Here is a 24,918-nt window from a genome sequence, read left to right on the forward strand (position 1 = left end):
CACACACGATGATGATTCTGATGCTGCACGCACAAATATTGATGGTTCTGTTCTCAGGTCAACTCCTTCTTCAGCACATCCTGAACAAGTTGATACTGGTCTACTTGGAGACAAAAAGGCCATTTTTGATGTTGTTGTCAGGCAAACATCTGACGGGTCTGAGATGGAAAAGAAAGGGTCTTCAACAATGTCTCCAGCAAACCACACCACATCTGAGAGTCAAGTTGATGCTCATTCAATCAGCATTTCAGCTGGGAAATCAAAAAGGAACAGCCCCCTGGCTACTGATATTTCTGGTACAGAGCAGTGTGGATCACCAGTCAAGAAACTAAAAGTTGCTGCAACTAAGTCCTCAGATGATGGAACGTCAAAAGATTCAGTAACCAGTGTGCATAGATCTGAACCAAATACAGATGTTCCAGCGACATTGACAGAGACAACACCCCGGGAGATTGTTTTACCGGAGACAAGTACAAAGACAACCATGAAGGATCTTTCTGGATTGGGCCATAAGAAACGAGCTTTGAGGATTCCGGAATCATTCCTAAAAGGTGAGAAGGCAAAGGCTCCAAAAGTTGTGCTCTCAGAGTTTGAAAAAGAAGTCTACCACATTGCCACAAAACGGATTAGGGATACAGATCCCAAGCAAGTTTCTTTTTCGGTTCCCCAATGGCATAGAATAATTGTTATCATCATTTTTTTTCGTGCTGCAGAGATAAAGGCCCTAACATTTTTGTGCTACTTGTTTTCTTCAATTTTGAAAACAGTCCAGAATGTGTGCAAATTGGACGAATGTCTATCACTGTCAAAGAGTTTGGTGATACCATGAGGCCAAAGAAATGGCTCGGCACATTTGTGATGAACGTATTCACTGAAGCACTTATGCATGATCAAAGCAAAGTTTCAAAACCAAAAATAACCAAGGGCTTCTTGACGTCTGCTGAAGTTGTAAGTTAATTATTCACTTTTATTTTTTCCTTTTTTTTCTCTCTTTTTTTCTTTTTGCAATGTATGATTGACTTTTAAAATTTGACAATTTTTTACTAGGATCATATGAAAATAAATGGTCTTGACATTGAACTTCTTAAGAAGAAGCTCCATCATTCCACCATCAAATTCAGTTTGAATAAAGTTGATATGGCTTGTGTCTTTATTCCGGATATTTTCATATTCTTTGTGAGGTCATGTTTTTTTCACTCATTTTTTCTATTCTGAATATTTTTGTTGTCTCCTTTTTTTTCCCAGGTTATGTTCCTGTTCTACATGGTGGCCATTGGTGGCTTCTAGTGGTAAACATGAGAGACACTCGTTTTGATGTGTTAAGCTCCACCGAATTAACTGATGAGATGAAAGAAGTTACTAGCGTTGTGGTATGCTTCCATATATTCTGTCAAACTGTATTTCTGTTGATGTTGTTTTTTGTACTAGAGTAATCTGATTTAGATGTCTCATATTTAGTTTGTTTTCTTTTTTTATTGCAAGTATGTATTTTTTATTAGTGAACAAATTTTGTTTTAGCATGATTTTTTGGTTCTCATAACCCCCTTTTTTATTTTCTATCTGTGTTCAAATTTATAGAAAACAAATTTTGTAAGGGCCTTTCAAGCAATGTACGATTCAGACGGGCACATAAACATAGCTGATTTCAGAACACCCTACCAAGATGCACCAATGCAGAATTCAAAGTACGCATAATATATATCTTCATTTATACATCTCCTTCTTTTGTTTGTGTGGAGCTAACACACATCCCCATGTTCAAGCCTAATCCTTTTTTTCATTTCTTTTTTTGGCAGTTTTGACTGTGGATTTTTTGTTATGAATTTCATGAGGTCATGGGATGGGAGGAGGGCGGCTCCACTTGATAATGTAATGTCTGATTTCTTTGTTTTTTGCACCCATATATTCTAAAAACATTCAATGTAATGAATTTTAATGTTTTTATATTTATGGTCAAATGTTTATTCCCACACTGCAGGAACAAATGTATAATCTCAGAGCACAAGCAGCTGTTTACCTGCTTTGTCACGAGGGCAATCTTGCCATCCTTCCAAGTATCAAGAAGATTCTAAAAAAAACAAAGGTAAGTATCCTGTCGTGTTTTTTTTACTTAAAAATTGAGCAGTACATAGCATCATCATACTTAGATATTGCATTTTTCTTTAAACACAACAATATCCTAAAAATCTGTAGTTATAGACAATGTCTTCATGTATGTATTATCAAAGAAACGTCAGCATTGTTGTAGCATGTGTAGCAGCCAAGTTCACCTTCCCTTTCAGTTCAGCCTGTATATTCAAAATTTGTTTTGAAAAAACAGTTACTTTCTATACTTATCTATTAGGACATTAGTAAAGATAGACAACAATAAAAGGAACTTCAGCATTGTTTGTAGTATCTTACTTTCTTCAGCCTGCACATTCGTTTTCATCTACTGTATTTCTTGTGATCAAAGGAACTTCATCATCATTGTAGTCTCTGCATTACCCTGCTGGACACCTCCTTTCATTTGAGTCTACATATTTTCAAAAAAGCATATTAATATATATTTTGCCTCGACTGACCAAAATAATATATGGTCAACCAAAACATATAATTGTATAATCAATTTTTTGCACAATAAAATCACCTGTGGTAGCTGTAGCATCTTTCCAATTTCTGGGCATGACTTTTTATCATGCGTTGTGCTTTTACACTAACTGCATCTCTTCACTGTAGGTGCCTTTTTCACTTTATTTTTCTTTGCTTCCTGTGCCCTCATCTGGTTTTCCACCTTCTCTCCAATTGGAATTTTTCTCTTTGTGTTCGACTTCTTCTTAATCACACGTGGGGGGTCTTTGTAGATTGGGGTTTCACGTGCTGGTTCGTTCTCTTGGTTGCTTCCAGCAGGGCTCCCTTGGCCTCCTATCGTGTTCTCTGGGTTGGTTTGAGCATTGCCTTCAGCATTCTTTTTCATTTCTTCTGTAATTTTTGCCTTTAATTTTTCAAACTCTGCAGCAAATAAAGTAACTGCCTTCTTGTCACCAGCAATGCTTGAACAATAGTTTGCAATGTCCGCCATCATTATGCAGTATTGAATAGATTCACTTGCTTTGCTTCCGCCAACTACTAGGTCTTGACCTGTAGCTAACGAAACATCCTGGTCTGCTCTTTTTGTCCACCTATACTTAACAAAGCTTTCTGGTAATACCAAAAGGTCTAACATTTCAGCAATCTTAATAACATGACAACAATGAATGCCATCCCTATCTAGTTTTCTGCAAGTGAAACTGAACTCTTTCTTGTTATCTGCGACCTCCACAGTGAACAAATCTTTATGAAATTCAGGATCCTTGTACTCAGTTTTCCTTTTCACCTCATATAACCTTCCATTAATTATTTCTGCAACCCCATACGCTGTGTTGTTCCTGAATTTTCCTGAAAATTATGTTTGTATATATCTTCGAAGCATCCTCCTCCAAACAATTGTATGACCATTGGTTGGGTTTTTTCAACTCAGAATCAAATCTGCACCTGTCCAACGATGACAAACTCTTCTCCTGTATGTTTTCATAAGTAGCAAAAAAAATTTACAATTGTGTCCTTATGGGCAACATATCCTTTGAACATTGCATTTGTGCTCTCACTTCGTCCAGTAGTACTTGAAAAAGGGTAAAAACAGTCCATAAAGTATGCTGGCACTCAGTACCTCCTTATGTTATACAAGTAATTTAATCTGTTATTATCTGTAGCATTGTATTTTGTTAGAACTTCATGCCACCTTTGCTCAAACTCACTTGGTGTGAATGAGTGCTTCACAGCTCGTTTGATTTCTCTATACAAACCTTTACGAGCCTTAAAGTATGCATACTGTTTCTGCTTCATTACCTTAATGATATGCCAGTAGCAGAACCTTTGTACTGAATATGGAAATTTAGAATTCAGTGCAATTGCAATTGCCTAGTCCTGGTCTGTTATTATTGTCTTTGGTATTTTGCCATCATTAGCAGCCAAGAATGTGTCAAACAACCACTCAAAACTCTTAGCTGTCTGATCTTTCAGAAGACCACATCAAAATAGAATTGTCTTGCCATGGTTGTCCACTCCCACTATTGGTGCAAATGGCATGTCATAGACGTTAGTGCTGAACGTGGTGTCAAATGATATGTACTCTCCATAAACCTTGTAGTTTGACCTGCCAACTGCATCTGTCCAAAACACACTACGTACTGTTCCATCTTCATCTGTCTGCAAGCTGTAGTAAAATCCTGGTATTCTCTTCTGCCTATCTTTGAACAATGTCAGCAACTCATCAACATCCTTGTTCCTATGCTTCTTATTTTCTTGGCTTTTCAAATTTGTGACATCTCTTGCATCGAAACCCACAGCTCGAATATGGGTCCTCAGCATTCTGAATATGGACATTACTTTTCTTGGAGGCACCCTGCTGTTCTGCAATATTTCGATAAACTTCTTCTCAGCTGGTGTCATGCTTTTGTGGCATTTCATGAAACGAACAAGCCATTTTGATGGGGCTAGTTCATGGTTTGCTCCAAGTTGACACCAATAATCTTCCACTGGTTTGAATCTAGTTTCACATGCATTGAGACTTTGCATTCTGTGCGCATGACAACGTTGCTCCTTCGCTTTCTTCCTGGGTCATCATTCAGCACACCTCAGCCCTGTCTGTTGCACACAAACACCTATCTCTGTAACAATCCAGTCACTCTTGACTTGTATGTGCTGTCTTTCCTGATTGCAAAACCAATCTTCCTAGCATACACTTTAAAGAAATGATATGCCTCATCTTTACTAGCAAAACACATGCCAATTTCTGGTTCTTTTGCGTTTTCTATTTCAGTCAGTGTTGGGTAGTTGGTTTCATCAAACATATTGTCCATATCTGTTTCTTCTGCTACATCATCATCTTCTTCTATAAGTACATCTTCAGCAATGTCATTGCACCACGATTCTGTGATGACTGCATGTATTCCACCATCATCTGGCAAATCATCAACTACTTGCACATTCATCACGTGGCCTTGTCGTTCACCTTCTCCTTGCTCAAAGCCCTCAGCCTCCACTACTTGTATTACCTGCAGGAAAAAATGCACTGAAACACTTTTTTTTTATTTGACAGTGATTTAATTTGCACATAACTTCATTTCCAAACCTCATTCAAATCAAAATGTTTTGAGTTCAGATCAAATCCACGGTCAACTGCACGTTGCACTTCTTGAACAACTAACATCTCTTCTGTGCCCAACTAGTAGTGATTATGCAAGCCCTTAGTTTTATGAAGCTATATATGAGCCAAAAAAGATCATTTCATATGATTGGTCAACTATCATCACAGACAAGCTTGTGTCATCTATTTCCAAATTCCAGCAAGCTCGCAAACAGTGCACTACTGCTTCATTAGGGGGCTGCACAATCGCAATACTGGTATGTTGCAAAAACTTATATATGCGTTTCCATTTCTTTTGTTTTTCATTGTTTCCTTCACAATCCCCCTGATTTTTTTGTCGCCTTCCACAGATAATATATCTTGAGCTTCTTGATACCTCAGAGATAAGCCTTCCAAATTATATGCCTCGTCTAAGTATTTGGTCAACATGAATAATTATGGCATATGTTGAGCTTGACAAAATGAATGATGATGGCACAAATTTTGGAAGAATCCCTATATGATTTTCTTACACAGATGTCTTCAGTGCATGTTTCATCTTTGTATCAACTAATTTCAAAGAAATTTCAGCATATGTTTTCCTCAATTTTTTTTTGGCAGCTGAGAGATATCAGGAGGTCATGTTTTTGCACTCACTATCCCATCTCAGATGGCATTTTCATCGATACAAACAGTGACATGGAACACAAGTTGTCAACAATTCTTCCAGAGGACTATTACACTAAGGTCAGTACTTCACAACCCCCCTCCCCGGTTCCTTACACACCACCTTCTTTAATGTTCATTGTGCTCTAATGTACAATAATGCTATTCTTTTTTTTAGCTGTTTATTTATGCTTTTGTTATTTTTCACAGGCAAGGAAACAGTTACACCTAATGTACAATGAATCATGGAAACATTACATCAACTCAATGAAACCATTGTTGCTCTCACAGATAAGCCAAGCTGCAAGAATTATCCACGACACAAACAACAGCTCCATGTGCAAATTGACAAACATTTCAAATGACAAGTGTTCCACCCAGGTTCCTATTTCTTTATCAGCAATTGAAACTAGAGCAATTAGTGCACTTGCAGTGGCATTTGATCAGTCAAATTCAACATCTGCAACAGCTTTGCAGAGTAATGATCCACATGACAATGGAAAAACCAAGTTAGTTACACCCGCTGAACCTCTTGATGCTGCAGTCAATTATGAAATGGTATGTCACAATGAGCATTTGCCTTCAAAATACATGCTCCCCCCCACTAGAGTTTCAAGTCCCTGAAATCATTGATGCTCAAATTGAAGCTGCAGAAATTTTTGACAATTTCATTGATGAATTGGAGCCAATACATTCAGAGGATGCTGTTGATATTTGCTCTAGTCAGACCTCTTTTATGGCAGATCTGCATAAACTAATTTTTGGCACTCAGCAGTTGGATCTTGCACCACAATAGGAGTCAGCCAACCTCAGCAATTTTACCTTTTCATTAGTAAAATTAGGCATGGAGTATGGTTCAGTTGATGGACATTTACCTCCTGCAGAACAGAAAGTGTAGCTTCAAGGTGACAATGTTTCATGTCGGTCATCTTCAATAAACAACGCACCATTGAAGAAAAGACCATTACCAGCATCATTGCTCAGAATGTCTGGTAGTGGTAGTATCATGTCTGGTAGTGGTAGTATCAAGGAAGATGAAACAAGTGTGAAAAAACTAGATTTCCATCATTAAATAATTTGCAGCTAGAAAAGATCAGCAAATTGCTTGCAGCTCGCAAGAAGAAACTTCAATTTGCGACACCTCAGCACACCCAAGTCTTGGTTGATTCTATGGATAACAAAAAATCAGATGACCACCACCTATCAGAATCAGATATTCTCATCTCTACAGATTTTGTTCACAAGCATCCCACAAATGAAGATATCCAATTGAACAACCTGAAACACAGCACTACGGACACAAGCTTCTCAGCACATGTTGCTGATTTAAATATAGACACTGATGGTATGTGTTCTGATCTTGATGACACGATCTGGAATGAGGAAACTATAAGACAAGTTGATGACTCAATTGCAACATTTAGAAATGTTGGTGGAGAGTGCCTCCGGAATGGACGAACACTACAACAGTGAGGAAAAGTGCGCACCAATCGAAGAGAACAACTCCGAAACAGAAACAAGGCTTCGCACAGTTAAGCGCAACTCTCTCTCTGTATTCAATGTCCCCCATCAATGTACAGGGGTCGGGTATTTATAGGTGACGGTTCACCTACCACCCTCCGTTATTACAGTGTAATACCCCCTAACAACTATATTCCTGGTATATTCTCGGGGCACAACCATATTTTTACATCACTTAGTAGATTACATCCAGGCCCCTTTCTGCCCATTGGGACCATTACAGCCCATCGGGCCTAGGTTCGCAGATCATCGTTCGGCGAACATGATCCCTTCGCGGCTTCTGAAGTGCTCGCTCTCCTACGCCTTCCCTTGCTAGTCTTCGACTTTGCAAACGGCGCATTGGCCTTCGCCTCACTTCGCTTGCCTTCGTCTTCGCCTTTGGCGCCTTGGTCTTCGCTTCTCTTCGCTTCACTTGTCTTCATCTTCGCCTTTGACGCCTTGATCTTCGCCTCACTTCGCCCGGCTTCATCTTCGCCTTTGGCGCTTTGGTCTTCGCCTCTCTTCGCTCCGCTTGCCGAGCCGACAGAAGACCTTGTCGTGGCATTCAAGTTGTGCGCGGGCCTTCGGTCGATGGCCAAAGGTGGCGCCCCCAACAGTAGCCCCTCGGAGTCGTTGCCCATCCTTGGAGGGGCGATGACTTCGACTTTTTCTCCCGAAGCGCCACCCTTCGGGCTTCGACCGATCGTTTCGCGGTCCGTCGAGGCCTGAGTCTTCTCAATTTACCTGTTAAGCAACAGACCAGACATCGAGGCGTATTGATTAATGCATTGATGAATTACTTGAAATAAATTTGACTTTTTCCTTCGACACGCTGAATGAGGTGTCCGGTGCGAAATTCCATCGCTGCCCTTCCATGCGCGCTCATTCCGTGAAAACTCTAGAGGGGCAAAATGGACTCTTCACGTCCCCCCTCCTATATAAGCGAGGTTGCCCGGGCAGGGGGCGGTACGCTTCCGTTGCCTCCCTGCCGCGAACTCTCTCGCTTCCTCCAGCGTTTGAGTCTCTTTGTCTTCGACTGGCACTGTTTTAGCTTATTTCCTTTCACTAGCGCCACGGCGAATTCACCTGATCCTGCAATGGCTCTGAAGAAGAGCAAATTCCCGCCTACTACCTTCTTCGGCCAGACGAAGATGATCCTAGCCATGTTGCGAGAAATGGAGAACCAAGGGATACTGACCCCTGGCCTCGGACGGATTCCCCCGGAGACGGACACCTATGCGAAGCCAAGAGAAGGCGAAGTGGTCATCTTCAAGGACTTCTTTCCTGCTGGGCTTCGCTTCCCCCTCGACCCCGCTGTCGTCGACATCTTCGTCCGGTACGGCGTCTTCCTACACCACATGACCCCGAACTCTTTCGCCCGCGCCAACCTTTTCATGTGGTTGTCGAAGACCTGCCGCCTCGCCCTGACCCCGGAGAACTTCACTCGGGTGATGCGGGTGCACTACCAGCCGAAGAGCATCTCCGTTCGTGGCTCTGACTGTGTCTCATCGGAGATGGAGCCCCAGTACGGGTGCTACACCTTCGCCTTTCAACATACTGCTCCCAGCACCGTTGGGGCGTCGAAGAATAAGTGGCCGGGGGACTGGTCTTCATTCTGGTTTTACCACAAGGTGCCCCTCGACCCGGAGACGAAGCGCCACTCTTTGGTTGTTCAGAAGCTGGGAAATTTGGGCGACACCCCGAAGGTTGACGTGGCTCGCATCCCTGCGAACGAAGCCTTCATGACCGTCCTTCGTGAGGTGTCGAAAGTGCTCAGCATGCGTGACATAATAGAAGAGTTCGTCGCATGTGGGTACTTCCCCCTCAGAGAGGGCTGGACCATTTCCTCCTGGGCTCCTTCGGAGAGGGAAGTTTATGAGCTTCCGATGCCCAACTTTAGCGAAGCCTTCGGACTTCGAAAAGAATGTAAGTTTTTTTTTCGAGAATAATAAGAACTTTTGTCTTCGTTTTCAGAAATAGATGTAGCGGAGGTGGAGACCCGCACTGACGAGATGCTTGGACCAGTGTCCGGCAATGAATATGACTTGCTTCTGTCCAAACTTGCTGGCGCGCGAGGCAATTGGGTGTTTTCCTTCTTCGGCATCGAAGCCCCTCAGCATGTTGCCGAAGCTCTTCTCGCTGTTCAGAAAGCAGGGGGAAAAGCTGGAGGCACCGGTGGCTTCGCTGCCACACTTGAGAAGAAAAAACGGAAAAAGGGGGGCTCTGGCCCTGGCGGAGGGAAACGCTCGAAGCTTCTAGATTTCCTGACTTCCTCGCCCCTTCGCAGCGCTGGGGAGTCCGAAGACAATGGGGGAGACGGAAATTCTGTCACCGCTTCTTCGTCTCCCATTGCCGCTCGTCCTATCGCGGCCATCGCTCCACCGCCGAAGTCCTCACTAGCTTTAGAGTATAGTGCCATGGAGCCAGACAGCGATGACGAACTCGTCCAAGAGATCCAATCTGTCCTGGCGACCATGGAGCCCCATGCTAAAAACTCAGCCGCAGCCCCATCGTCTCCGAGTTCATCATCGACGTCTTCGGATTCGTCGTCGTCGTCAAGCAGCAAGGACGTGGAGAGGTCCGGTCCTGGTCCCCAGGGACATGCCACTGCCCCCGAGACGGCCCCGACCGTCGCTGTTGGCGAGGGCGGCCGGGTTCCTGCCGCCGGGTCTTCCAGCCGAAGGCCCGTGACATTCACCTCGACAAAGAGCAGCGGCTACCATGTAAGCACCTCCGACCCTGTTGAGGTGGCTGCCGCTCTCAGGATGCCGGAGGCAAAGCTGATCGGGGGCAACATCGTCGGCAGTCTTCGGTTTTCGAGTAGCGACCAGGAGAGAGGGGATTCCTTGCCGAAGCCGGCTCCTCCTTCGGCTTTCCCCTAATGGAGAAGCGCCTGATGTCCACCGGAGTTAGCCAGATTCTTCAAGATGTCGGAGACCTCTCCCTAAAAGCCTTCGTCGCTTCGCGCTGCGCCTCCCGTCAACTCAGGATTGAAAACAAATGAACTTCGCAGTTGGCGAGAATGGAGGAGCGTATGATAGCCTTGGAAAAGGAAAAAACTGCTCTCGAGGAGGCACTCGTTGCTGCACGTGCTGAGGCGAAGAACCATGCCGAGGTAGCCGAGGCTGCTCGTCGGGACGCACTTGCTGCGGAGAAGAAGGCCAAGGAAAATGCTGAAAAAACTAAAGCTGAAGCCGAAGAGGCCCGGAGGGTTGCCGAAGCTCAACGTGCCCGTGGGAAAGATGTTATTCAGCGATGGCGCACCGCTTTCAGCTCCTTCGCAGATTTGGTGCAAACTGACATTCACGGATTGCTTGCGAAGTTCGTTATTGATCCTCCGGAGATATCGCAAGAGGAGAACGTCGAAGTGGCGGAGCTCTTCCGCTGGATCCGTGCCTCCTTGGCGATGGCCAGATCTGGCGCGGACTTCAAATGCGAGCTGTCCGCTACGGTTGCGGCACGTACTCTTAGTGCTGCTGTCTGTTGTTTGCTTCCAGCGGAGAGCAATGCCTCTTCGACGGGCATCGGGAAGGCTCAGCTGCGACTTCTTCGGGACTCGTGTTTTGAATGGCCTTCGCTGGACTCCTTGCGCCCCGAAGCCCTTCCTGCCCTACCGAAGAATATCGCCAAAAACTTCGCGAAGTACTTCCATGAAAAACTTCGCTGGAGCGCATGAAAGATCCGGTACCACTTCGCGTTTCTAAAAGGTTCACTTTTTGTTACCGTCTTCGTTTATCGACATGCTTGATTTGTCTTAGATTCAAGAGAAGGCAGAAATCTTCGCCCGAGGGTTCTTTGGTGAGGTTGAAGCCGGCAACTTGCGCCGCGACGCTCCCGGTGGCGGCGAAGACGGAGCCCCTGGCCATGGCGAGGGTGAAGATGGCGGGGGGCAAGCAGATGATGCGCCGAAGATCGGCGAGGTGTGATGACTATAGGCTTAGTGATTTTTGTAGTAGTGTAGTATTGAAAACAGAAGTATCATTGTATCTAACGCCTTCGATGTCTGAGCAGGACCCTGCGTTGGCCCCTACGTGGATCATCGAAGGTATAATTCCTTGGCGCTTGAACCGCGGGAATTTTTATGTTTCTAGTTTAACTTGGGAGAAGTTCCGTGCCCGTCGCCCTTGGCTTTCATTTGATGAGTTTTAGTCTGACCAAGAATGCGCATATGACTATCAGAACGCCGATACAAAACATTTCTTCGCAGAATTCCAGCGCAATTCCGAAGAACACGCAAAAGTTCTGTCTGAGCGCCGTCTTCGCCTTGAAATAAAACGTCTTTTGGACACCGATAGGCCTTATAAATCGCCCATGGGCCTTCTAGAGCCGAAGCCGGAGCCTGTCGAAGACATGTTTGCTCCGCATGAATTCATGTATCTTCGCCAAGGGATTTTTGACAAAGGATCTTCTTAACGATGGGGTGCCCTCACTTGCAGGGGTTGAATTTGAAGCCTTTCTTCGTCGGACAGTCGAAGAAATAATAGATGTTGCGGTCCGCGAAGTCATATCTGACTTGGACCGCCTTATCTTCGACGAAGAAATTTCAGATGTAACTTCATGATTTAGTTTTCGTGGAGTCTTTGACTTAGCGCTTAGGGAAGAAATTTGTATCTTTCTTCGCTTTTGTGCGAAGTGTACACGTGCATTTTCTTCGCTTATTATTGCGAAGTGTAATTTTTCCTGTAACATGAACTATTCTTTTTTTAAATACAAATGAGTATATTTGTACTCCCTGGTTTTATCCTTCGATTGTGCAAACTTGTATTTTGCGAAGCGCCACCCCCCCTTTTGCACGGGCGGGAGGATGAAAGTCATCGACGCCGCAGTCGAGCGTGTGTACGTTTTGCGAAGTGCCACCCCCCCTTTGCTCGACTTGCGGGGGGTAGATGAATTTTTACGCGAGATTTCAACTTTGGTTCTTTGCTCATCGACTTTCCTGCCCTGGGATCTTCGCTCATGAAGATTTTGTGTCTTCGACTTTCTGCCTTGGGCTCTTCGCTCGCAAGGACTTTTCTGCCTTAGGCTTTTCGCTCATAAGGACTTTTATGTCTTCGAATTTCTGCCTTGGGCTCTTCGCTCGCAAGGACTTCTCTGCCTTAGGCTTTTCGCTCATAAGGACTTTTATGTCTTTGAATTTTTGCCTTGGGCTCTTCGTTCGCAAGGACTTTTCTGCCTTAGGCTCTTCACTCATAAGGACTTTTATGTCTTCAAATTTCTGCCTTGGGCTCTTCGCTCGCAAGGACTTCTCTGCCTTAGGCTTTTCGCTCATAAGGACTTTTATGTCTTCAAATTTCTGCCTTGGTCTCTTGGCTCGCAAGGACTTCTTTGCCTTAGGCTTTTCGCTCATAAGGACTTTGCTATTTAGTTGGAAGTAAAGCTAAGGGGTGTGAAGCCCCTATCCGGGATTGCATTCCGTGCTTACTTCTTTCAAGTTTCATCGCTTGTTTTATGCGCCGATGACTCCCCTCTTCGCTTGGCGAAGAGGGATAGACGCTTCGGGGCTTTCACCATATTCCTGTTCCTGAGGTTTTTCTTTTCGGGGACCTTGCTTATATTTCACAAGGGGTTACACAGGGTTCCGCCTCGTTAAAAACCTCACACCTCCGACGTTCAGAGTGAATGTGCGAAGGCTTCCCCCGTGAGGAAAAGAGTACGGTCCCTTCGATACATTGTGCGAATTTCTCACAAACAAAAAATAAAAAATTGCGGAAATAAATACTAAACTGTTGAGCCCCTTCGGTTATTTTCTCCGTGGGCTCTTACATTGTTCCTACACATAGTACTTTTGCAGCATATCTTTATTCCATGAGTATGGGTCTTCGATACCTTCCAGTGTGCGAAGTCTGCAGGCTTCTGGTCTCACCATGGAGGCGACAATGAATGGTCCATCCCACTTGCTATGCATCTTTCCTTTCTGTTTGGCCTTTAGGATTCTGCGAAGTACAAGAACCCCTTCTTGAATCTCCCTAGGCTTCACCTTCTTGTTCTTCCATCTTCGAGTCTCTTCTTGGTATTTGCTGAGGTTGATTGCTGCTTGCATCTTTGCTGCCTCGATTGTGTTGATTGAAGGCTTCATGTCTTCTTCTATATTGTTCGTCCCTTCGGACGTCCTCCAAGATTTGAGCTTGATTTCTTTGGGCGTGACAGCTTCTTCGCCGTACAAGAGCTTGAACAGAGTAAACTTCGTCGTCCTTGACTCTGTCGTATTGTGTGACCAAATTACCCTTGTTAACTCATCTATCCACTTCCCCTTCGGCAACTTGGTGATATTCTTCTTTAAGCCTACGAAGATAATGCTGTTGGCCCTTTCCACCGGGCCGTTCGATTGCGGGTGATAGACCGAAGCGAAACATAGCTTCATCCCAAGCTGCGTGGTGAAGCCTCTGAATGTGGTGCAATTAAATTGCTTGCCGTTGTCTACGGTGACTAGCTTCGTCCCAAGCTGCATGGTGAAGTCTCTGAATGTGGTGCAATTAAATTGCTTGCCGTTGTCTACGATGACTTCTTTTGGTACGCCAAAGCGGCAGACAATGTTTTGCCAGAAGAACTTCTGCAAGGCTCCGGCTGTGATATCTCTGAGAGCCTTGGCTTCGACCCCACTTCGAGAAATATTCTAATGCAACTACAACATACTTGTAGTTTCCTGGCACTGTGGGCAAAGGCCCTACTATGTCGATGCCCCATCGAGCGAGGGGCCACACCGGAGGCAATAACTGCACTTTGTCTGGTGAAAATTTGCTGTACGGTGCATGCCTTTGGCAATTTGAACATTTTCGGACCACTTCGTGCGCGTCTGCAACTGCCGAAGGCCAATAGAAACCTTCGCGAAAAGCTTTGCCTACCAATGCCCTTGTTACAATGTGCGAAGAGCACATGCCTGCGTGAATGTCTTCGAGCAACTGTCGGCCTTCTTCACAAGAGATGCACTTCAGGAGGGGCGCGCAGACACCTCCTCGATATAGGTTTCCTTTGATGATTTTGTAGTTGCGAGCACGGAGAGCCATTCTCTTTTCTTCCTTGTCATCTTCAGGGACGAAATGCCCTCGCAGATAGGCCATTATTGTTGCCCTCCAGTCTTCGCTGGTTATGGCGTTGATGAATTTTACAGGCTCTTCGGCGCAGTTGACATAGCTCTGCTTCAATGTTTCAAAGAACACATCTGGTGGCAGAGGATCATGTTGAGCTGCGGCCTTCGCCAGTATATTGACTTGCTTGTTTTGCGATCTTGGGAAGCTCCGTATGCTGAATCCGAGGAAAAACTTCTCCATGCCTCGGACGGCTGCCATATACTTTGACAGCTCCGGCTTTAGTGCTCTATTGGTTTTATTGATGTGTCCGGTGATTAGCTCCGAGTCGGATCTGATAGATAGCCTTCGCGCTCCCAATGCTCTTGCCTTGCGAAGACCTAGGAGCAGGCCTTCGTATTCTGCAACATTGTTTGTGCACCCTTTGAAGTCTAGCCTCGCTACATATTTCAATTGTGTGCCCGATGGGGCAGTGAGGATTGCCGAAGCCCCTGCCCCATCTCTCTGGTATGCCCCATCACATTCAAGCTGCCATATTGATTCTAACTTCAATGTCTCTTGCGAAGGCGAAGCTGGAGTCCAGTCTGCAATGAACTCTGCCAAGACCTGTGACTTGATTGCTGTTCTGGGGACGAAGTCAATTGTATGCTCTGCTAGTTTTGTAGCCCATTTGCCTATTCTGCCGGAGGCCTCCTTGTTTTCAAACATATCCCGAAGAGGGAACGAAGTTGGAACTTTTATCTTGTGACTCTGGAAGTAGTAGCGAAGTTTTCGCGAAGCCATGACTACTGTGTAAGCCATTTTTTCCATTTCGGAGTAAACTGGGGACTTGCTTAAGTTTGCCTTCGATTAATCTCTCTTCGACGAGAGCTGCACTGACTGCGGCACCCGAAGAGGCGATGTATAGCAAGAGCTCTGCCTTCTCAGAAGGGCTGGTCATGACTGCCAAGTTTTCTATAAATGTTTTCAAGGCTTCAAACGCCTTCGCTTGCTCTTCGCCCCATTGCATGTTGCCAATTCCCTTCAGTGCTTTGAAGAACGGGAGAGACTTTTCTGCCGATCTGGAGATGAATCTGTTCAGCGAAGCCAATCGACCTGTCAATTTCTGAACTCCTTTCTTTGTGGTTGGCGGCTTCACCCGCCTGATTGCCTCGATCTTCTCAGGGTTCGCCTCTATACCCCTTTCTGTGATCATACAACCCAATAGCTTGCCTCTTCGAACACCGAAGACACATTTTTCAGGGTTTAGCTTTAGCCCGTGCCGGTGAAGGTTTGCAAATGTTTCACGAAGATCTTGTATGTGATCTTCTTTTTTCTTGCTTCGAACGACCACGTCATCCACATATGCAGAGATGTTTCAGTCTAGCTGGTCCCCGAGCACCTTCTTGATCATTCTGTTAAATGTACAGCCTGCGTTGTGGAGGCCTTCTGGCATCCTGATGTAACAGTATGTCCCGAAGGGAGTGGTGAAACTAGTTTTCTCTTCGTCCTCCTTATTCATCAAAATCTGGTGATAGCCGGAGAAACAATCCAACATGCTCAGCATTTCTGAGCCGGCCGCCGCATCGACCAATGTGTCGATGCGAGGCAAAGGGTATTCATCCTTCGGACAAGCCTTATTGAGGTTGGTGAAGTCGATGCACATTCTCCATTTCCCATTCTTCTTCAATACCATGACCACATTTGCCAGCCACTCTGGGTATTGCACCTCGCGAATGACACCTGCGTCTAGCAACTTCTGCACCTCACCCTGCGCTGCTTTCTTCCTCTCTTCGGACATTGACCTCTGCCCCTGCTTTATTGGTTTTGCCTTCGGGTTGACTGTAAGCGTATGCTCAATGACTTCTCGACTGACTCCTCGCAGGTCGGACGAAGACCATGCGAAGACGTCTTGATTGTTCCTCAGGAAGTATATGAGTCTTGCCTCTTCGTGCTCCTCGAGCTCTTTGCCGATGATCACCATATGATCAGGCACATCTTCGCATAACGATACCTTCTTTGTATGTTCTGCTGGTGAGACCCCTTCGTTTTTATTATCTCTTCGCATGTCTTCGGCAACAAATGTTTTTGTGTCCTCTTTGGACGCCTCAATGGCATGCACGGTCTTGTTGGTGTTGTACGCATTATCTTCGCACCTGCGCGCTTCTTCTTGATTGCCGTAGACGGTCACGACTCCCCCTGTAGAAGGTATTTTCATGCATAGATACGGCTGATGGATTACAGCTGCAAACTTCACCAGCGTGTTGCGGGCGAAGATGGCATTGTAGGGATAGTTGATGTCCACCACATCGAAGGTTATTGCTTCTGTTCTTTGCGTGACCCCTTCGCTGAACGTGACATTGAGCTCTATCTTGCCGAGGGCCTCAATTCTCTTGCCTCCGAAGCCAATGAGAGGGTACTGCGATTTCTTCAGGGCTTGCTCTGTGAACCCCATCTTGACGAAGCATTGCCATACCAGAATGTCTGCGGAGCTACCATTGTTGACCAAGATCCTTCCGACATCATTCCCTGCGAAGTGTACTGAATTCTTGCCAATGTTGGCTCTGATGACAAGGGGATCATTGTGAGGGTAGTGTTGCAGCCGAAGATCAGCCTGTGTGAAAGTTATGGGGACATGCGACCACGGAGTTCGGAAGCATTTGCCTTCGCTCACATGAGAGACAATTCTGAAGTATTCTTTGCGTCGCCTCTTCGTCTCATGAACCGGTTCATTGGATCCTCCGGAGATGGCGTTGATGATGTTAACCATGCTGCCGGATGGTCTGTCGCCTACTCTTTCCGGTATCTGTCCTGGCTCGATCTTCGGTGGTGGGGGTAGAGGCGTGGAGCTCCTTGACCATGTGTTGGCGTACTGCGGAGCGGGTAGCATCGGCATCGACTGGTGCGAAGGTGGTGGCATGGATTGTTGCGAAGGCAATGACATTGGAGGTGTGTATGATGGGTTGTGTCGGTACCTCTGGACTAGGATACCCCCTCTTGCTATGTCAAGACTTGCATAGTTATCTGTAACTACGCCCTAAGGAGCTGAACAACCGGACCCCTAGGGTCCGCCTCCACCACACCGGACCAACAGTCCCGGACCCGCTCCCCGCTCGGGGACGGGTCCGGTGTCACCACGTGTCCCGAAGAGGGGAGCGCTGAGCCAAAACAGCCGGGGGCCCCGGACCTCCCACGGGGTCCCGGACCCCCATATACTATCCGAACCCCTCAGCAGGGAGGGGGCAGACACCCCGCCTAAGGAGGTCCGGAGCCGCCACATGTCCGCAGGTGCAGGCACGCGCGCGGCCACCTAGCTCCCTCGGGAAGACTCGCCCACCTACCGCATTCAATGCGGGAGACGTTAAGTGCGCTCTACCACAGCAGAGCCTGAGGAGACTTTTGAAAGGTTGTACTGCTGATCGCGCGTTACCAAGGCGCGCAGTACAGCCGCTGGCGCCACCCACGCCACGCACATCAGTCTGCTACGCCAGTTAGACACGACAGCTCGACAACGGAGTATCATAACACCTACGCGGTAGACCCAATAGTCTACGCCGCAACCTCCACTGCCTCAACGGGCGCCTCGCCGATGGGACAAGTGAAGACTTCCTTCAGTCAGAGAATCTACAGTGCAATGAAGCGTATCCGGGAAGAGATTCTCAACCACTGTAGCACCATTAGTGTCTTTTTTATAGTAAAATATACATCCTTGTTGGGCCCACCTGTCGGGGTCCAACACCTTTGTACGCGTCCTCCTTGCGCTATAAAAAGGGGACGCCCGCTAGGGAATGACTCAAGGCCGAGAAGGGGGCTCTAGAGGCAGAGGATAGAGTTATCCACGAACTCTAGAACAATAGAACTCTCAGTGGACGTAGGGTATTACGCTCCGGCGGCCCGAACCACTCTAAATCCTCGTGTGTTCTTGTGTTCTTGCTTCATAAGTAGATCTGAGGAATAACTTGCACTTTCCCGAGTAACCACCCTCCAGGATTAGGCGGGTGCACTACGCCACCCGGCTGTGGCCCTCCTCCTTGAGCCATGACATTTGGCACCGTCCGTGGGGATCGCACAAGCTTTGGCCAGATCTTCGCTCACCTCCTGGTTTCTGAGGTTGAGCTCATCCTCTGCAACGACGACGAGAAGATGAAGAATGGCACGACGTCGCCTACACCGCATGCCCTGACACCGAGGCAGCAGTGTCCTCGGAGCAGTGGCACACGGCAGCGGCGCCTGCTGTGCGTCGCTACTACGACACCTCAGCACGATGGCGCGCAGGGGTGACACCTGCTGCATGTCACCCTGCGACACCCCAGCGTCGGCTCAAGATTTTCTCTCAAGCAACCACCGGGAGTCCCCTCCGTCGGCACGACGTCGGCTCAAGGTTTCCTCTCAAGATGGAGCTGGAGCCGATGGCTGTGGTTCGGGAAGGATGTATGTCGCCTTCTCCCTCGCCTGGCTCAAGCCTTCCTTGGAGCTGCTGCAGACAGGGATCGACCTCCACCGCAAGGCGCGGGGGCCCTGTGCCAGCACCAAGGTGGGGCCGGCGAACGACCACCCTTCTCCACACTCCGTGCTCGTCCAAACGAGCACCCGTCCATCCGCTGCGCCAAGGTGTCAAGCTGGCTTCAGCTCACTATGAGCGGCTATCGGGCTAGCTTCCGACGGCAGTGGCAACGGCAAGGCCACTCCCATTCAAAGCCAAAGAAGTTGTTCTCATGCAAACTAAGCATGAAACAACGCTTGAGCAAAGGAGGGCCCTGCAAGCTCCCGAGGTGATGCTGGATGATGCTGTATAAGCACGTCCAGGGCGCCCCTGCCCTCAACAACTGAGGAATCTCCAAGATGGCAGTTCCACTCCGGCTGGAAAGTGCATGCCTTACGAATGACAGCTGTAGGTTACCACTAAATAGGATTGAGTGTGTTTCTCCTTTTGTAATGATATGGTGCCTACGTGTGGTCCAGTGCGGTAAAGGTCCGCCCTTGTAAACCCGACCTCTGGCTTCATCGCACAAACAGGCGACACCAGCAAGTGGTCCAGAGCGGTAGAGGTCCACCCTCATAATCCCGACCTCTGATGTACACCACGAATCAAGTAATGAAGGAGATTTGCTTTCTCAGTCCTATCTTTATATTAACTTAAATGACACTTGTCCATTCAGCTTGCACGTTTCCTTCTTCCGTACAGAGTCTTTTTTTTGTCGCTAACAATCCAAGTTGAGTTGCTGGCTTGTGGACAGGTTGGGACACCCCTTCTAGCTGGGAGGCGGTCCAAACTCCTAGGGACCTGCACCGGAGAAGTAGTGCTTGTACCCTGGGGTGGAGAAGTTCTGCGTAGCCGCTTAGATTGGTAATGTACCCTAAGCCTACGCACTTCACTACCCTGTTACGAGTGCCCTAGTATCCGAGGCTGCTGTACATAGGGGTCCGGACTCCTTTCTAGTATAAGGCATGGTTTCCTATGCCTTGCCACGAGGACCGGTGACGTATCTCGTTGATTGTTGGCGACAATCCAAGTCCACTCCGGTGGCCCGCTCCGGCGGAGACCGCTCGCCACGGTCGCCCAAGTTCACTCCGGTGGCCCGCTCCGGCGGAGACCGCTCGCCACGGTCGCTCGAAGTCCACTCCGGTGGCCCGCTCCGGCGGAGACCGCTCGCTACGGTCGCCCAAGTCCACTCCGGTGGCCCGCTCCTTCGGAGATCGCTCGCCATGGTCGCCCAAGTCCACTCCGGTGGCCCGCTCCAGCGGAGACCGCTCGCCACGGTCGCTCGAAGTCCAGTCCGGTGGCCCGCTCCGGCGGAGACCGCTCGCCACGGTCGCCCAAGTCCACTCCGGCGGAGACCGCTAGCCACGGTCGCCCAAGTCCACTCCGGTGGCCCGCTCCGGCGGAGACCGCTCGCCACAGTCGCCCAAGTCCACTCCGGTGGCCCGCTCCGGCAGAAACCGCTCGCCACGGTCGCCAGGAGCCGGGTCCGGGGAAGTGGTGCTCGCTCCCTGGGTGGATCGAGGTCCGTGCAGCCGCTTAGCTTGGTTCCATACCCTAAGCCTGCACCTTCGCCGCCCTGCGGAGAACGCTCTAGTACCTGAACCTGGCAACAAGTGGTATGGCCTTGAAGGGGTCCGGAGCACCCGCTCTCAACATAAGCACGACAACGCAATTAGGATTGCGTCACGATAATGGCCCCACCTGCGGGTTCGTACCTCCCCTAAGGTGGGCCCCGGGGGCCACTGTCAGTACCTCTGGACTAGGGTACCCCCTCTTGCTATGTCAAGAATCGCGTAGTTATCTATAACTACGCCCTAAGGAGCTGAACAACCGGACCCTGGGGTCCGCCTCCACCACACCGGACCAACAGTCCCGGACCCGCTCCCCGCTCGGGGACGGGTCCGGTGTCACCACGTGTCCCGAAGAGGGGAGCGCTGAGCCAAAACAGCCGGGGGGCCCGGACCTCCCACGGGGTGCTAGACACCCATATACTATCCGGACCCCTCAGCGGGGAGGGAGCAGACACCCCGCCTAAGGGGGTCCGGAGCCGTCACATGTCCGCAGGCGCAGGCACGCGCGTGGCCACCTAGCTTCCTCGGGAAGACTCGCCCACCTACCGCATTCAATGCGGGAGACGTTAAGTGTGCTCTACCACAGCAGAGCCCGAGGAGACTTTTGCCAGGCTGTACTGCTGATCCCGCGTTACCAAGGCGCGCAGTACAGTCGCTGGCGCCACCCACGCCACGCGCGTCAGTCTGCTACGCCAGTTAGACACGACAGCTCGGCAACGGAGTATCACAACACCTACGCGGTAGACCCAACAGTCTACGCCGCAACCTACACTGCCTCAACGGGCGCCTCGCCGATGGGACAAGTGAAGACTCCCTTCAGTCAGAGAGTCTACAGTGCAATGAAGCGTATCCAGGAAGAGATTCTCAACCACTGTAGCACCATTAGTGTTTTTTTATAGTAAAATATACATCCTTGTTGGGCCCACCTGTCGGGGTCCCACGCCTGTGTACGCATCCTCCTTGCGCTATAAAAGGGGGACGCCCGCTAGAGAATGACTCAAGGCCGAGAAGGGGGCTCTAGAGGCAGAGGATAGACTCATCCACGAACTCTAGAACAATAGAACTCTCAGTGGACGTAGGCTTCGTCCTACAGTCGATACGGCTTTGATACCACTCTGTAACACCCGGTTTATAAAAGAACATAAACCGAGCAATCATATACGTGCCAGGATCAAGTCACACGTATATACAACAGAATGAACAGTATATCATAGCACATATCACGTAAAAAGACATAATAAAGCGAATACGAATGTTATTTATTACAATAATGACAAAAATGTCTGATACAGCGGAAGCGAAGTACAAAATACGGTAAAAGCTCTCCGAAGCTGAAGCAGGGCGCCACAGGGACGTCGACTGGGAGACGAAGCACCTAGAAGTCCTCGTAGTCCTGGTAGCGCTGGACGAACTCCCTCGTGTCGGCAGGAACTGAGCAGCAGTAGCGTAGCCAAGAGGAAAAAGTAGAGAAGAGGCAAGAGTGAGTACACAACTTGTACTCAACAAGTATAACACAAACTATGAGGCTCTAGGCTGGCTGACTCAACTGCATTAGCTTTTAAGTGTTGGCAAAATTTTATTAAAGCTATTTACTACGAGTTGATGAATTACCATTAACCCAGTTACATAGTAATTAATCAGAATTAACCATTTTACTACTGAGATCCAAACCAAAACCAAGCCACCAAGGTAACCCCGAGAAGCACCTCCCTCGTCGGAAGGAGATAACTTCACTAATCAAAAGGAGGATCTGGGCCGCTCATAACCGTGAGCACGGCTAGTATACCAGTTTTACACTCTGCAGAGGTTGCACATCTTTACCCACAAGTCGTGAGCTACGCCAGTTGTTCATCACACTTCCTTAGGTGAGATGGCCAGCGACTCACTACGAGGCCTTTAAAAAGAATCTCGTTGGTAAGGCGTAACCGCGAGAGTTAGGTCGGCGACGATGGGGCCCACCTCCGGGGGTACAAGCACAGGAGCGCAATCCAAGCACAGACCAAGCCGGAGGAGCAGGGACCATTGAAGCTTACTACTCTTGCCCCGCAGGTAAGTTACTCCAAACCAAAAAGGTCTAGTTATTACGCCAAGTCTATCCCATTCTAGCCTTGTGGTAGCGCTGTTGTCCCAGGTTGTCGCTCTATGAACCGGTCCTTATGGAGAGTGGCCAACCAGGCAGTAAGCACCGTGCTGGCCCCCTAAACCATGTTTCTAAAAAAAAACATCTTTTAACGAGAAGTGAGCCACTCAAGCCACACAGAGTGCCACTCTCAGAATTAAGTTCAAGTAAAACATTAATCAAATTAATTTAAAAAGGACCAGAGTGTGTTATAGCGCAGCAACCTAGCACAACTAACCAAAATGCAACCCAAAGGTATATAAAGGATATAAAGTGGCTAGGAAATCCTTATAGGCATACAGTATTAAAATGCAGTATGAAATTGTATTTAAAGGTGATAGGTTGTTCATGTTATACTTGCCTTCCTCGTACTGCTCTGGCTGCTGCTCAAAGTGCTCGGAAGACGGCTGCTCCGGGTACTGGTACTGGGGCTCCTCAGATGGATCAACGTCTACTCACGAACACATGGCCAAAACAATGCACAATAATAAGCATACAAGCAAACATTAACAAAAACTAAGAAACAGTACATCAATACATAAAAACAGCACACTAAACTAGTCTAATACTGTTCTACGCGTTACAACGATCGCGTGGATATAAAGAACGCTAAAAACGGAGCTAAAACGCATTTTCTGGGCTAAAAACAAGGTTCAGGGGCTTATTTGTAAGAAAACTGAAGTTTCAGGGGCTTTTCTACAAAAACCAGGGGCTGAAACGTAATTAAACATTAATTCTAAGGGCTGACGTGCAAAAACTTCAAGCCTGGACTGCGGGTTTAAATTCTAGGAAGCTCAGGGGTTTATTTAACAAAATTACCAGGCCGAACCGGTATCTTCAGATAAGGGCCGTTGGATTACGATCTGACGGATCAGATCGGATCGGGCCACGATCTAATCGTGACCGCTGGTCTCGGATCGGAGGGCCCTGGGAGTTGAGCGCGTGGGGCGGCGGCGGGACTCGCCGGAGCGCTGCTCCGCGGCGGCGAGTTCGCCGGAGCAAGCCAAAACGGCGCTCCCGTGCATGGTTTGCCCCGGGATTTGGCCCAAATGCTCGAGAACGGCATGCGTGATGCACTGGAACACTCGGAGAGGCGGTGCGGGACAGGGAGAGGGGTTCTCACCGGCGAGGGCGGGTCGGCGGCCACTGACCTCGTCGGAGTTCGCGTTCGGACCGAGTCAAGGCTCGAATCCGGGTGCGAGCTGGTGCGTGCGCGTGCGCGATGCCAGGGCATGTCTATTCTAGGCTTACGCGGGGTGCTGCCGTGCTGAAGAGGCTCCGCCACGGCGGAGCCATGGCGCACATGGCGGTGGAGCGCCGGTGCACGCCGTGCCAAAACTAGAGTGACCTACGGGCTAAGTATCCTAGTGCAAGAGAGAGAGAGGAGGTCGGGGAGTGCTCACCGAGTACTAGGATCAGGCGGGGGCGTGGCGCAGAGGGTCGTCGGCAGCGAGGCTCACCCGCGGTGGTACGCCGGGGCAATTCCGGCGCTGCACGGGCGGAGGTCGGGGAAGAAGGGCCTGGCGAGGACCCTGGGCGCGCGGCGGAACTGCTGCGGTGGTTTGCAGGCGTAAGGGCGCGGCGGTGTGGCGTGGCCGGGGTGGAGCAGAGCTTCTGCGCCGGCGGAACGATGGGGGAGGCGATGGCTATGGTTATGCGGCGCTGTGCGAGGGATTAGGGTCAGAGGGGGAGGCCAATTAAAGGGCGAGTGCCGGGGATCGCGGGGTATGGTTTGGGGAAGGAGATCCCCTGCTGCTGCGCCGAAGATTGCGGCGAGGACGTTGCGCGAGCGGGGATCCGGAGGAAGGGGACGAGACTGAACCGTCGGCCCGGGTTGGCAGAGACAGCGGCGCGCGTGTCGTGCGGTTGAATCGGGCCGGGCGGGGTGAGCTGCTGGCTGCGGAGCGAACTGGGCCGTGCGGGTGGATCGGTGGGCCGGTGCGCTAGGCGGGCCGGGCTGAGCGGTGCTGCTGGGCCGCGCAGGCTGACTGGCCATGGGCCGTGCGCAGAGGGGTGCGTGGGCTGGGCCGCCCGGGAAGGGAGAGGGAAGTGGGCCGGGTTGTTTTGGGTTTTCTGATTTCTCCTTCTCTTTTCTAAATCTAATTCAAACATAGTTTGAATTCAAATTTGAATTTGAATTCAAACCACACTCAAATAAAATTATGCACCAGCATGAATGCAACAAAAATTTAAACCTATGATGGATTTTAATTATTTATTGATCAAAAATTAGATTTAAATGCCAACTAAACACAATAAACCTTAGAAAATTTAACTAAAGCCAATTAATTTATTAATAAATACAGAAATTTAAAGTTAGGGTGTTACATACCCTACCCCCTTAAAGAAATCTCGTCCCCGAGATTTAGCTGGGCTGGCTAGCAAAGAGATCTGGATATGTCTTCTTCAACTCATCTTCTCGCTCCCAT

The 24,918-nt window shown here is 48.5% G+C and overlaps 1 protein-coding gene across 1 annotated transcript; it reads right to left on the reverse strand.

Annotated features, from left to right (window-relative positions):
* Nucleotides 1–4,050: 4,050 nt before the first annotated feature.
* On the reverse strand, nucleotides 4,051–4,470 carry LOC120653434 (protein FAR1-RELATED SEQUENCE 5-like). The gene has a single exon (XM_039931185.1). It carries the CDS (start codon nucleotides 4,468–4,470, stop codon nucleotides 4,051–4,053), a length of 420 nt encoding a protein of 139 aa, XP_039787119.1.
* Between the last annotated feature and the right edge of the window lie 20,448 nt (nucleotides 4,471–24,918).

This window comes from Panicum virgatum, chromosome 1N, assembly GCF_016808335.1.
Source record: "Panicum virgatum strain AP13 chromosome 1N, P.virgatum_v5, whole genome shotgun sequence".
Lineage (NCBI taxonomy): Eukaryota > Viridiplantae > Streptophyta > Magnoliopsida > Poales > Poaceae > Panicum > Panicum virgatum.